General features: G+C 54.6%; 2 protein-coding genes across 4 annotated transcripts; both read left to right on the top strand.

Moving 5' to 3' along the window:
• The first annotated feature begins 1,705 nt into the window (after positions 1-1,705).
• MRPL38 (mitochondrial ribosomal protein L38) lies at positions 1,706-6,730 on the top strand. The gene is made up of 9 exons (XM_081271055.1): positions 1,706-1,864; positions 1,950-2,129; positions 3,659-3,793; positions 3,868-4,076; positions 4,534-4,606; positions 4,760-4,805; positions 5,765-5,923; positions 6,115-6,251; positions 6,393-6,730. Exons 1-9 carry the CDS (start codon positions 1,798-1,800, stop codon positions 6,527-6,529), a joined length of 1,143 nt encoding a protein of 380 aa, XP_081127181.1. The 5' UTR covers positions 1,706-1,797; the 3' UTR covers positions 6,530-6,730.
• A 1,191-nt stretch (positions 6,731-7,921) lies between these two features.
• On the top strand, positions 7,922-14,218 carry TRIM65 (tripartite motif containing 65). 3 transcript variants are annotated; one of them, XM_081270921.1, is made up of 6 exons: positions 7,927-8,749; positions 11,739-11,834; positions 12,073-12,306; positions 12,391-12,568; positions 12,699-12,770; positions 13,232-14,218. In XM_081270921.1, exons 1-6 carry the CDS (start codon positions 8,348-8,350, stop codon positions 13,804-13,806), a joined length of 1,557 nt encoding a protein of 518 aa, XP_081127047.1. In that variant the 5' UTR covers positions 7,927-8,347; the 3' UTR covers positions 13,807-14,218. The 3 variants fall into 3 exon arrangements, with proteins under 3 accessions (XP_081127048.1, XP_081127047.1, XP_081127049.1); XM_081270922.1 differs by lacking the exon at positions 12,699-12,770 and having other exon boundaries at positions 7,922-8,749; XM_081270923.1 differs by lacking the exon at positions 11,739-11,834 and having other exon boundaries at positions 7,928-8,749.
• The last annotated feature ends 244 nt before the right edge of the window (positions 14,219-14,462 follow it).

Raw genomic sequence — 14,462 nt, 5'->3', positions numbered from 1 at the left:
CCCACAGGCACTTGACTAACACTTTCCTTGGTGCTGGGAACTGCTCAGTGTTGCTGTAAACAGCATTTAGCTGTTTGCTATGTAAGTAGCCTAATTAATACATTTCTTTCTCCCAGGCCACAGACATTGTAGAGGGCTGCATACAGTGCATACATGAGTCAGTATCTATTGGTCAGTCTTACCCTATTAACAACTATAACAATTCCTTTTGGGTACAGTGGTACACACCTGTAATCTCAGCTACTTGGGAGGCTAAGGCAGAAGAAGGTCACAAGTTTGAAGCCAGCCTGGGCAATTTAGCAAGTCCCTGTCTCATAATTTTTAAAAACGGCTGGGGTGTAGCTCAGGAGTATAATGCCCCTGGGTTCAATCCCCAGCACCAGAGGAAAATATTGTAACATTTCCTTCAAGGTCATAATCCAAATGCTTAATTCCTGTTAGAGAAATATTGGTGGAGCCATTGCTTCGAGTTTCAAGAGTTGTTCACGTGTATTATATGCTTTAAGTTGTCACGTGATAATCCATGCTAGGCCCCTCAAATAATTGGATTCTAAGTAAGTCCCATTCTTTAGGGCCTTCCATGCTGGAAGAGAATAAGAAAGGAAGTACAAGCCACCTGGTTGAGCAGCAAGCCTCAGCGCTGCTGGAGACCCTGCATAGGACCCAGGTGGCTTTACAGGCACATAGAAGAGGATTCAGAAACAAAAGGAAAAGGTAAAACAGCCAAGGAGACCACAGTGACTACGCACAATCCAGTTGGGCCAACACTGTTCCACTGTGTATCGGTGGGAATTTCACAGCAGCCACTCCTTAACAGCAGGTCTGGGTGTTACTGGCCTGTCAATCTCCCTCAGAGCTTAGCAGACAGCAGGTACAGGCTGTTAGGCAAAGTAGAAGTGATGGTGAGAGGTTTAGCTGTTTGCTATGTATGGAAACAGGTATGGCCACTTCCTACTGGATGGAGAGACCCCTGCGTCCACTTCAGTCTGAGTGTGAGGGTCAAGCTTCTGCTGGTGCCGGAGCAACTGACCATGCCACCAGCCCTCATTTGAGATGTCAGGGTAGACTTCCCAGAGGGACCATTCTACTGGTGCTGCAAGGCAGTCAGGCCACAGAGGGAAACGTGAGGAGGTAAAAACAGAAGTGATAGCGTGTGGAAAGGCTTTGTGGCCTGCAGAGCAAACTGTGGAAGAACAGACGGTGTGCTGTGCTGGAAACTTGTGTTGTTCTAGGACAGAGGGACTGGGGTAGGGGTAGACGAGGGTCCATATCACCTGGGCCACCAAGTTTTACCTTGTTAGAACTGGATCCCAGAGCAATGCTAAGCCCTGATCCTGTGTGTGGGTGAACAGGTCCCTTGTGCTGCTGCGTGGATAATGCAAGCTGGAGATGATCCAGGCCTAGCACGTATTCTGTTAAATGTTAATTCATTTCCTCCCCCTAGCAGCGAGGTGAGCACTATTATAACCTGGTTCTTGGCACAAGTGAGGGAACTACAAGAGCGACGCGAAGGTTTACATCGGGAACTTCAGCCCGAGCGCTCTGCGGAAGCCATGCGAGCACTGTCCCCGCGCCCGCCAGCGCCCCAGAGCGCAGGAAGCGCCGCAGAGGCTGAGAGCCCCGTTCGCGGTTCAAGGCCAGGCTGCGTCGCCCCCTGGTGGCCGCTCGCGTTTCACCGCAGGCCGGCCCCGGGCACTTCCGGAGGCGGCCCCGGAGGGGGAGGAGTCCGGCGCCGGGGCGGGGCCTCAGGGGCGGGCGCTGGGCGGGCTCCGAAGGTCCGCGTCGGCCTGTGGGAAGATGGCGGCGCCCTGGTGGCGAGCCGCGCTGTGCGGGAGGCGGGCCTGGCGAGGCTTCGGCACCTCGGGTAAGGGTCCTGGGGCCGGGAGCTCTTGACGACCTGGGGCTCGGCCGGGCCGGAGCCCCCGTGACGCCCCGCTCTCCACCCGCAGCCGCCCTGAGCCGCCGGACGCCCCCGCTGGGGCCGATGCCCAACGCGGACATCGACGTGAGCAACCTGGAGCGGCTGGAGAAGTACCGGAGCTTCGACCGCTACCGACGCCGGGCGGAGCAGGAGGCGCGGGCCCCGCACTGGTGGCGGACCTACTGGGAGTACTTCGGGGACAAGACAGGTGCGGACCCTGGACCTCCGGGGAGGAGCCGCCGGCGTGCTCCGGGCGAGCCTGTCCTGGCCTTTCAGCCTCCTGATGGGCACCCCAACAAGGGTCAGAGTTCCAGCTTCTAGAATAGCCACTCCTAAAATCCTTTCCTGATCGTTCCGGGTTGGGACTCCTCTCCGTGCTCCTAAAGTGCTCCACGTAGCTCTGGCCACTGGGTGCTCTTTTCCCGTCTCCGCATCTAGCAAGCGCCCTGCAGATCATGCCTGACTTGCCCACCTTTGGATCCTTGCACCCGCACGGTTCCTAGCACGAGGTGTGCGGTGCCTTGCTAAATTAAAGCCCCGGGCCGGGTAACAGGAATCCAGCCTTTAAAGAACTCATTCTTACTGAGCACATCCTTTTTTGGAAGCTTTTATAGAGGCAGTTTTTATGATGCTTACAGGCATACTAGATAGCCTGATTTAAACCGCAGCCCAACCTCTTTCGATGATGTCCCTAAGCTTCGAGTAAAATGAAATAATTGTGGCTTTGTCACCAAATTTCTATGAGGATTAAAGGATACAGAAATTTTTACACTAATACCATTCCCAATGAGGGCTCAATAAATACATGGTTGCCTATCATGTAAATAGATAAAGGTGATAGATTGAAAGTTCTCCAGGGCTTTACTACTTAAACTGTGTTCTGGGACCAGAACCGCAGGCAAAGTGTGCTGGTGTGGTGGTTCAGGCCTGTAATACCAGCTACTTGGAAGGTTGGGGTAGGAAGATGGGAAGTTAGAGACCGGCCTCCATAATTTAATGAGACCCTGTCTCAAAATTGAAGGAAAAAAAATTAAAGGATCAGGATGTGTTAGACTACTTAGGTTCAATACCCAGTCCTCCACCCCCACCCAGAAAAAGAAAGAAATGCAGGGCCTGAATCAAAATCTGAATTTTAACAAAATTCTGAGGCTATTTATCTCCCCATTAAAGGTGAGAAGTGCTTCTTTGATCCTTCTGACATCAGCTGTTCATTCCACTAAGGACACAGGTGCATGTCCATAGCCCACTGTGAATCCTAACTGTAATTATGACATCTGCCTCAATTTTCCATGACCCAAATGATTCAGTGAGACCTAGTTTGGACATCAGAAAACACAACTTCACCTTTTTTTTTTTTTTTTAAATGTCTCCATGCTTTATTTTTTTTTAAAGAGAGAGGGGGAGAGAGAGAATTTTTAATATTTATTTTTTAGTTCTCGGCGGACACAACATCTTTGTTGGTATGTGGTGCTGAGGATCGAACCCGGGCCGCACGCATGCCAGGCGAGTGCACTACCGCTTGAGCCACATCCCCAGCCCCACAACTTCACCTTATATCGTTTTGTTTAGTGGGGCCCTGTTCAGATCTGGAAAGCAGACCGCACAGTGTGTTTTAGTTTTGTGAACCAAAGAGAAGGACAGCAGCAGAGGCTGGAACTACAGAGCAGTAGAACTAGGTAGGGGCAGCAGTTTAGCCAAGAGATGTAATCCTGCTTCCTCCAACACACTCCTCCCCAGATCCCAAAGACAAAGTTGACATTGGACTGCCTCCACCCAAGGTCTGCCGGACCCAACAGTTACACGAACGGAAGCAGGTCCTAAGGGAGCTTCGGGCCAATGTGGAAGAAGAGCGGGCTGCTCGCCTCCGCACAGGTAAGCCCTGACAGGAAGGGTCCTAGGTGGTCCCTGTCCCCACCTTGCATCCAACTGGCCTCACTCCTTCCCAGCCAGCATCCCCCTGGAGGCTGTGCGAGCTGAGTGGGAGAGGACCTGCGGCCCTTACCACAAGCAGCGCCTGGCTGAGTATTACGGCCTCTACCGAGACCTGTTCCACGGTGCCACTTTCGTGCCCTGGGTTCCCCTGCGTGTGGCCTATGCTGTGGGCGAAGAGGACCTGATGCCTGTGTACCATGGCAATGAAGTGACTCCAACTGAGGTACCACGCAGCGTGCCCTTCTCCCAGTCCTGTGTGCACACAGACACATCCCATTGCACCATCACAGCTCCCAGGTGTGGGGTTCTGTGGTTCTCTCTGTCTTTTTTATTTTCTGGGAAACACAAAACAGTTACAAAGACAATAAAAAACAGGAAAAAGAAGCTCCATCTTTGCACATTCCTGGGACTAGCTACTGTCTAGAGTTTAGTCCCAGGCCTTGTCTCTTGGCACATGGTCCCTTTTGCATTTAGATCTCACGACAGACAACTCTTCAGGGCTCCTTCTGTAAGCATCCTTGTCTACATGCCTCTGAGCAGCTGTCAAGAGGCCTGATTTAGGCCAGAATGGACACTGCCTTCTGCAAGACCCCCCTCAAGCTACAGCCTTCCAGAAAGAAATTGTTTGTAACAGCTTATCCTTGGTTGGAGTGGCAGCTCTCCTGTTCTCTCCCTGCCAGGCTGCCCAGTCCCCAGAGGTGACCTATGAAGCAGATGAGGGTTCCATGTGGACACTGCTGCTTACCAATCTGGGTAGGTGTTTGCGGTTTACTGAGCCTCCTTCCTCCCCTTTCTTCCTCCCCTGGGTCAGGGCACTGGGCCAAGACCAGATGGAGAGCTCCAGTATCACCTCCTTCCAGGGGAGGAGAATCAGGACCCTGGTTAGTGAGGTGTGTTTCTATGCAGATGGACACCTGCTGGAGCCAGATGCAGAATACGTCCACTGGCTGCTGTGAGTATCTGGTCGGGAGTGGGAGCGGGTCAGGGAATTGCAGAGAGGCCCTGGGAGCCTGGAAAGAACAGCCCCTGGATTTCAGAATTGGCTTCACCATAGGTTAACATTAGGATTTTGAATTAACCTCCTACCTCTCACCTGTGCCTCCTGAAAGCACAGGGGCCCTTGAAGATGAGTAAGGAAGGAAACAGCAGTGGCCGTCGGCTGGCTCCCACAGCCTCTTCATCTCAGAACCCACAGCCTTTCCTGTAAAACTGGGATGTTGCCACCATGTTTCTTACCTACTCTGAGGGGCACTGTGACTAAGGGGGAAAGAACTGGGAGAGGCCTCTGGCAGTTGTGACATCTCCAAACAGTCTTGAGCCGCTGGGCTTTCCTTCCCCAGGCAATTCAGACGGGTGTGCCCTTCATTTTCTTGGTGGGTCTTGGCTCTGAACACTAGGCCAGGGGGAGGTCAGGCAGACGACCCCAGCTTTGAGACTTCTGGGTAATTAAAGCCAGTTAAGTGGGAGGCTGGTTTCATTCAACTGCAGTTACCAGCCTGTGGAGCAGAACCCTCTGGAGAGTTGTACCTGGGCAGGTAAAGTTGCCACCCCAGTGCCAGGCCAGGCCAGCTCTTCCGTGACCAGACCCTCAGGCCTCAGAGAGTCAGCCCAAAGGTGGTGCAGCTTTCCAGCCCGAATGACTAGGGCAGACCCCCTGGCTCCCAGGTCCTGGTAAATGGGCTGCTCGGCCTTGCTGTCATCCTTATGGTCTCTGGAAGCCTTGTCCTCAGCCTCTGGGCCCCTCCTGCTCCCTCCACCTATTTGCATTATGTTTGAGGGGGTCACAGAGCTCTGCTAGAGATTGGTCAGGGTCTGTACCCACAGGGAATGACATCAGCCTCTAAGGTTTACATTCTGAAGGTGTTCTTGCCATCTCCTAGTGGCAGTTAATTACTACTTCCCTCCAACCAGAACCAACATCCCAGGCAACAGAGTGACTGAAGGACAGGAGACTTGTCCTTATCTCCCCCCCTTCCCTGCCCGAGGCACCGGCTTCCACCGCTTCGCCTTTCTGCTCTTCAAGCAGGACAAGCCAATCGACTTCTCCGAAGACACCCGCCCTTCACCCTGGTAATTTGTACCCCACACACGTCCCAGACCTCAGACCAGCTCCCCCAAGATGGTGGCTCTTTCTTTGGCCTCATTTGACCTACACCTTGAGACTGGTAGAACAGTACACCAGGCCAACCCTAGGAAGATTGCCTATGAGGGGGCAGGGCTCTGGTGCCCCCTCCCACTCTCAGATGTTCCCCATCTTACAGCTACCAGCTGGCCCAGAGGACCTTCCACACTTTTGATTTCTACAAGAAACACCAGGAAGCCATGACTCCAGCTGGCTTGGCCTTCTTTCAGTGCCGCTGGGATGACTCAGTCACCCAAACCTTCCACCAGCTTCTGGGTAAGGGGGAGCGAGGTGGGCCTGAGCACATGAACCTTTCCTGTGTGCCTTGGTTGGAGATGGCTCCTGGCAGGCATGCTGCCCCTCAGGTGGGCAGTCCCTGGCAGGAGTCCACCCCTGGGTCCTTCACTTTTCTTGCAGACATGCGGGAGCCCGTGTTTGAGTTTGTGCGGCCGCCCCCTTACCACCCCAAGCAGAAACGCTTCCCGCACCGACAGCCCCTGCGCTACCTGGACCGGTATAGGGACAGTCATGAGCCTACCTATGGCATCTACTGAGGGGTCATAGTGTACCCACTTTGGAGGGTCTGCTGGACTGGCAGGAACAGGAAAGACAGCTCCTGTGGTCTGAGCTCTGGGGTTCTGGTCCCTGCCTGAGGCAGCTCCTCTATAGGCCTGTCCCATCAGGCCCAAGGCTGGGAGCAAAGGAGGTTGTCAGGTGGGAATGGAAGGGTGTGAATAAAGATGACTTCTGCTCTTGCTGGTCTGGGTCTGTATTCTAGGAGAAGCCAGAGCTCCCTGGTGGAGCTGTACTGCTTCATGGGTGGAAGAAGGTTTCTTCTCACCTCCACCTTCAGATAGGGTCAGAGCACTATGATCCAGTGGCTTCAGAAGACACAGAAGAAGATATGGGCAGTGGGCCTTGGTTAGTCCCATAAGCTCTTCCCCACCACCCCCACTTTTTTTTTTTTTTTTTTTTTTCAGTGCTGGGGATTGAACCTAGGGCTTTGTGCATGCAAGGCAAGCTCTCTACTAACTGCGCTATATATCCCCAGCCCCATTTTTTTTTTTCCTTTTTAAAATTCTTTTTAGTTATGGAGTATGACTTCCCCTTCTTAGGGTTATACATGATATCGAGTTACACTGGTCATGTATTCATATACCCATAAGCTCTTGAGCTATGCCAGCCCTGAGCATCACTGCCTCTGCATGGTGGCAAACTCCTGCCCCCATACCTGGGATGTAATACCTGACCAGGCAAGGCAGCAACTCATTGCAGAGACCTCTGACCCAATCTCCACTCCAGACCAAGACCCTGGATGGCTCACTGGATGGCTAGGTGTTTCCCCCCCCCCAAAGGTCGTCTTGCAGAAGGTCAAGGGGGGAATCTATCACCTTTTCCAGAAAGATAACGGTATCACTGTAGAGGGCATGGTGCTGCATCTCAGGCATGTCAGGCTTGCTTGGTAAAAGGAAGTGTGGCCGCCCCCTTACCACCCTATTGACTTGACCACACAATTGCCCAGGGTGGCCATGGGCAAGTACTCAGGCCCCTTCTACTCTGCTCAGCCACAGGGGAAATGTTTGTTTGGATTACCCAATAAAAATGGGGTACAGGGGCTGGGGTTGTGGCTCAGTGGTAGAGTGCTTGCCTAGCATGTGTGAGGCACTGGGTTCGATTCTCAGCATCACATAAAAAGCAAGAAGTTAAAGGTCCATTGACAACTAAAAAAGGGGGGGGGGCATCCAGAACAGCTTGAAGTTCCAGACCAGGAACTCACCCTAACAGGAGGTCATATGAAGCCCAGCATCTAGAGGGTGACGGTGTCCTCTAAAGGGGCCCTTGGAGAAGGAAAAAAAAAAAAAACTTTACTGGTTTCTTGGTTATCAGAAATTTCCATCTAACTGTTTACTTAAAAAAAAAAAAAAAAAAAAAAAGTTACTCATAACCCGGAGAAGGGAGACGCCCCAATCTGGCAAGTGCCTGGGAACACAGTTCCAGGAAAAAGTGCAACAGCGCCTCCGCTCAGGAGGGAGCATTTATTGGGCTCTAGCTGTGCCCTGGGGTTCTTATCAGGTCCCACACGTCTAATTTATTTAACTGCCCAAGCTTGCCGGGGGTGAAGGAGGGTCTACTCGCATGAGGTTCCTTGATGGTCCCTGGCCCAGAACCTCCAGCCCTGGCTACGCCTAGGGAAGTGGGAGGCTGTCGGTCAGAGAAGGACCACGCAAGGGTCTGACCCGCGGTGCCCAGCACCTGCCCTAGTGGGTGCGTTGTCTTCCTGGGCAGGGTGCTGGCTCCTCCCGCGGTAGCCACGCCCGCAGCAGTCTCGGTCCCTTTAAGAGACGCCGGCCGGCCTTCCTGCTGCCTCCGCCATGGCCGCGCTGCAGCTGGAGGACAAGCTGACCTGCGCCATCTGCCTGGGGCTCTACCGGGACCCGGCGACTCTGCCCTGCGGCCACAACTTCTGTAGAGCCTGCATCCAGGACTGTTGGCGCCGCTGTCAGAAAGAGTGCCCCGAGTGCCGCCAGCCCTTCCCCGACGGCGCGGAGCTGTGCCGCAACGTGGCGCTCAGCGACCTGCTGGAGTTGCTGCGCCCCGGCGCCGGCGCGGACCCCCGTGCGGACCCCGGCGCTAGGGCGCGCTGCCCGCGCCACGGGCGTCCGCTCGAGCTCTTCTGCCGCACCGAGGGCCGCTGCGTGTGCAGCGCCTGCACCGTGCTGGACTGTGACCTCCACGAGCGGGCGCTGCTGGACGCTGAGCGCCGCGAGCGCGAGGTGACGCCGCGGCGACCGGGCGGGAGGGGCCGGGCCTGGAAACCTCGCAGACGCGCGGCGCTGCGCTGGCGGGCTGGGCTGGGCGGCTGAAGCAAAGGCTGCAGACCCAGACTTAGTTATGGGGTAACCAGCCCTCGCCAGGGCTCACCAGGTCTCCGGAGCTGCTCAATACAGCCCTCCGGTTGGTTGAATGCAAAGCCAGGGGATTTAGAGTGGACCCCTACTCCATTCCCGGTCCCTGGTTAAATGTCGTGTTCAGCAGTAAATGCGCAGAACCCCTGCAGTATGAGGGGAGGGGGAGCATACTGATAAATAAGTCTGAGGCTTAGAATCCACTTAAGGGGTCAAGGTCCCATTAAAACCTAAATATATTGTCAAACACCAGGGCTCACACCTGTAATTCCAGCAACTTAGGAGGCTTATGCAGGAGGATCGCAAGTTCTGCAGCTTTGTAAGACCCTCCGCAATTTATTGAGACCCTTTCTCAGAAATAAAAAGGATAGGGCTGGGGATGTGGCTCAAGTGGTAGCGCGCTCGCCTGGCATGCATGCAGCTTTGGTTCAATCCTCAGCACCACATACAAACAAAGATGTATCCGCCGAAAACTGAAAAATAAATATTAAAAATTTAAAAATAAAATAAAAAGAATAGGGATGTAGCTGAGTGCTAAAGGGCCTTTAGGTTCCATCCATCCATACAAAAACCCAGCAACACCCTGAACAGCAAGCTGTATTACAGGAAAGTGTGTCCTTGCAATAGACAACAAGGCAACCCTGCTTAAGGGGGCCTTAAGGAGAGAGGGGAAGTGGCCTTTAGGTGACCCTTGAGGGCTGAAGGAGTGCCAGCCAGGAGAAGGATCTGGAGAAGAGCATCCAGGTGACCAGGCAGCCTGGGCCACAGTCAGTGGGTGGGAAAGAACAGGCACTCTTGGAGGCCTTCCAGGTCAGCAGGGGCCAGACCATGAGAGGCAGTGGGGCCTGGTGAGGAGCCCACTCTCTGTAGAAACCCAGGTGGGGAACCCTTGCAGGCTTGGAACAGGAGATCAATGAGATCCCACTTCAGCTTTGTGAAGATTGATCCCTATTGGGGTGTGGAGCGGGCAGGAGGTGAGACCCAAGTAGGTAGGTCCACAATGGGAATTTAGGGACAAGGAGAAGCTGAAGTCAGGGGAGAAAATCCATGAGTAAAAGTCACAGTCCCTTGTGGGGCTTGGTTTCTGTCTTGAGCAAGTGCTGGGGCTAAAGTGTGCTGAGAAGTGTGAGTGGAGAGCAGAGTTTGGGACTGGGGACACCAGTTGGACAAACCAGGAGAGGGATCATAGGCATCTGTTGCGATCTCAAGGAAAGCTGAACAAGAAGGAGAAAGATGGTCCCGGAAAGGAGTGGGGTCTTCTGCTGAGCCCAGGATAGGGGAAGCCCTGCCTGTGATCAAACCAAGCAGGAGCTACCTGGGAGAGTGCTTGGCATGGTGGCAGGGGACAGTAGGTTGCAGGAAGGAGAATGTGATCTGGGGTGCTCCATGCTGCTAGGAGGTAAGAGGATGAAAATGGCTTTCAGGTTGACACCATTAGTGTCCGGTGCCCTTGCCCATAGCCATTTCAGCAGGGAGGATGTTGGAATGAATTATCTGGGGATGGGGCAGACAGAGGGTGTTCTAAGGAGCGGCAGGGTGCTGGTGCATGGTGGCCAGGAGGCCCATTGGACGGGGAGGCAGAGGGTTGCCTACTTGGGGCATGCCAAGGTAGGAAGATGGGGGGACAAATGGGCTGGAACAAGTAAGGGACAGGAGGTGGTGGTCAGAAAATGAATGCCTGGAATAGAGATTTTGGATCTGGGGCTAGGGTTATCATGAGGTCACAGGAGTGAGTGGCTAAGATGGAAAGAAGGCTGTTGGAAGGTGATCCATGTGGCTGCTGAAGCCACTGAGAATGAGGGTGAGATGTTTCTGCTCATGGCAGCCGCAGGAGACTGAGCTAGGCCCCCAAGTCTGCAGCAGAGACCATGAGACCACTGCTACAAGGAGCAGGGCCAGGGCAGGAGATTCTGCCAAATGGCACATGGTCCAGAGGAGCAGAGTTTAACTGCAAAGGGGAGTGCCATGGGGTGGCTGGAGAGAATACCCAAGGGGTAAGGGGACAGAGGCTTGTCCTTCAGGGAGGGTTGAGTGAGCCAAGAGGGACTGTCCCCTCACTTTGGACATCCCCAGCGGATTGTAATGCTGGAGGCAGAAGGTCTGGGCAGAAGCCACAAGTATTAGACTTAGAAAGCTCTGAGAACTGACCAAATTGTCAGCCGCTCTGGGCCTGTTTCCTCATATCAGTGGATACTGGTCCCACCTCAGAACAGTACTGGGAGGAGCAGAATCGAGTAGTAAGGTTCTTGACCAGGTACAAGGAACCAGTCCTAGCAGTGGCCAGGGAACAGGGACTCCTGGCATCAGCATGGTCTCCTGTTCCCATGAGAACACATTTTGTTCCTCAAGGGAATCAGAGCAGCCAAATAGAGGTCCCCCTCCCACTTGGGCCCATAGGCACCGGAGCACCCACTTGTCAGACAGCTCTGGTACGTTGTCAGATGCCCTTTCCCCACGGTTTTCCTGCACCAGCAGGATTGCTCCCATCTGTTGCTTGCGGGTGGAGAAGAGGCTATTGCCCACAGAGGTAGAGGCTCTGCCCCAGTTTGCTCACACTTCAAGAGGCAAAAGTGAAGCAGGAACTGGAAGTTGGGTCTTTAACCCAAGGCTTCTGTGCTGCCCGTGCACCATCTGCAACAGTGGAAGCTGAGGCCTTGTCCAGGCCTCCCTGGAGTTTGACCTTGCTCTTCTAGGCTTATGCTGAGGCTGCTGCTGTGTGCTAACCCTCCGGTCACCCCAGATTTGGGCAGCATGCAGAGGGTGCCCAGCTTCTGCTAGTGGTGGTGGTGATAGTCTCAGGGAGATTTCACAGCCAATTCTGGCCCTCTCTTGTTCATCCCCTGGATGAGCACCACAGGCCCAGCTGAGAGCCAAGCTGGAGATCACCCAGCAGCAGGCCACTCAGGCCAAGACCCAGCTCCAGGAGCTGCAGCAACAAAGCAGCCAGATCCAGGTAGGAGGCCTGCCAGTGGTCATCCCATTACATCCTCCCACTGTCCTGTGGACAGCCACCAGATGGTCCCTGGATATGTGAGCCATCTTGAAAACACCTCCTGGCAGCAGGGAGTAAGGGCCTAGGCAGGATTCTGCCCCAGGGGGAAGAGGTTCTCCGCATCCTACACCTGAACCCAGGTCTGCCTTGGCGTGGCTCAGGCCCTGGCCACCCTGATGCTCCTCCTGTGCCCACACAGAACTCAGCCTGCAATCTGATCTCGGTGGTCTCTGGCAAGTTCAGCTGCCTGCTGCAGGCCCTGGAGATACGGAGGGCTGTGGCGCTGAGAGGCATCGAGACTGCCAAGACACAGGCACTGACACAGGCCCAGGATGAGGAGCGGCGGCTGCACAGCCACCTGGAGGCCCTGGCTCAATATGGCCGCAGGGTACAGGGTCTCCTGGAGCAAGTGGATGACCAGACCTTCTTGCAGGTACCAGCCTGAGGGCAGTGGACCGGGGCCAGGCTTCCCTGCCCTTGTACCTGGGCTCACTGTGGTTTTCGCTGGGGCTCTCAGGAGTCACAGCAGCTCTTTGAGCCCCCAGAACCCCTTGGGCCACTGACCCCTCCACAGTGGGATGAAGACCAGCAGCTGAGTGACCTAAAGGAGTTGCTGAGCCTGCTTTGTGGCCTTCTCCTGGAAGAGGGGCACCCCTCCAGAGTGCCAGCCAAGGCTGCTGACTCGGGCCCTGTGGGTAAGGCTGACCCCAGACCTCCCCCTACCTGTCTGGGCCCAGCTCTTCCTCCCACTAAGAGGCAGAAAAGGTCAGGGGTCTGCCTTGCTGGCCTCCACATCCATTCCCCTAATACTGCTTTGTTCCCTAGAGGCCCCGCGTCCCCTGGCACAGGTCCCAAGCACACGCATGCTGTGTCCGCTGAGGAAGGAACTCTGGCAGAGTAAGGAGGCCCAACGCCTGTCTGTGTGTACTGTGCATGCATGTCTGTGCATACGTGTGAGCGTGTCAGCAGGCGCCTGCTGTGACTGCCCTGTGTGGGTCATCTGTCCTCTGGTCCTTCCCGTGCATACCTATTGCAGGATACACACCACGTCCACATCCACCCTGCAGCAGGTGCAACCAGCATAGTGTTAAAGGACAGATTCTGATCACATAGACATTAATCTATCATGATTCGTCTCTCACTTGATACCCAGTTAGCTTATCTGTGAGCCGTGAGCCTCAGTTTTCTCACTTATGAAATGGAGCTCATAGACGATTCCACCTCCGAAGAAGCAGTAAGAATTAAATGCTGCAAAGACACCCAGTGCTCAGCCTGGCAGACATTTGGTGGTTGCTCACCCCCCGCCCCTGGGGATAGGATGGCACCTTTACCTACTTCTGTCCATCTCTCCCCAACAGATTATCGCAATCTCACCTTTGACCCAGATAGTGCCAATCGCCACTTCCTCCTGTCCCACCAGAACCAGCAGGTGAAGCACCATCGCCAGCCCCAGGGCCCAGCCCGGCCAGGGAACTTTGAGCTCTGGCAGGTGCAGTGTTCCCAGAGCTTCCAGGCTGGACGGCACTACTGGGAGGTGCGTACTTCTGGCCACTCAGTGACCCTGGGCGTCGCCTACCCAGAACTGATGCGACGCAAGCAGGGAGCCCACACAGACAACATCGGCCGTGGACCCTCGTCCTGGGGCCTCTGCATACAGGAAGATAGCGTCCAGGCCTGGCACAAGGGAGAGGTCCAGCGCCTCCCCAGCTTGTCTGGGCGGCTGGTGGGCATGGATTTGGACCTGACCTCAGGCTGCCTTGCTTTCTACAGCCTGGAGCCGCAGACTAAGCTCCTGCACACCTTCCATGCCCTCTTCAACCGGCCCCTTTGCCCCGTTTTTTGGCTCCTGGAGGGGAGGACCCTCACCCTGTGCCATCAGCCTGGAGCCGAGCTCCCTCCAGGGTCCCAGGAAAAGAGCTCAGGTCTCAGCTGAGGAAGGCACAGGATGGAACTCTTGGCTATGGACAGGTACCTCTGTGCCTCGTATGCCCAGGTGCAGGCCAGCCTCTGACCTGGGGACCTGAGGCCAGAGTCTAAAACAACAAGGCGTTGGCCTCTGTTGAGTCAGAGGGAGGCAATGGGGAGCCCCAACTGAGTTTCCTTTTCTAGCTACTTTGAAGGGAACAGGGGCCAGAAGGGGGTGAAATAGGAGACCCTATCCCCGAGCAGAAGCTAGTTCTTAGCATTACCTGGGCCTCGCACACTCGAGCAGCACCCGTGTAGCCTTCCAGGAGAGCATGTGGGACCAAACAAGATCTCTCAGCCCTAGTTTACCCGCCAGGAGACCATCAGATGGAAGGATCGGTCAGCACGTGGGCAAGTGAGCCACAAATGACTCCAAGAAACATTCTTTTTTTTTTTTTTTTTTAAGAGAGTGAGAGACAGAGAGAGAGAGAGAGAGAGAATTTTTTAATCTTTATTTTTTTTTTTTTTTAGTTTTCGGCGGGCACAACATCTTTGTTTGTATGTGGTGCTGAGGATCGAACCCGGGCCGCACGCATGCCAGGCGAGCGAGCTACCACTTGAGCCACATCCCCAGCCCTCCAAGAAACATTCTAATGGCTCAAATTTATTTTCCCATTACTGAAC

Source organism: Spermophilus citellus, assembly GCF_964194105.1.
Source record: "Spermophilus citellus genome assembly, chromosome: 17".
Lineage (NCBI taxonomy): Eukaryota > Metazoa > Chordata > Mammalia > Rodentia > Sciuridae > Spermophilus > Spermophilus citellus.
This window is presented reverse-complemented; position numbering and strand designations above follow the sequence as displayed.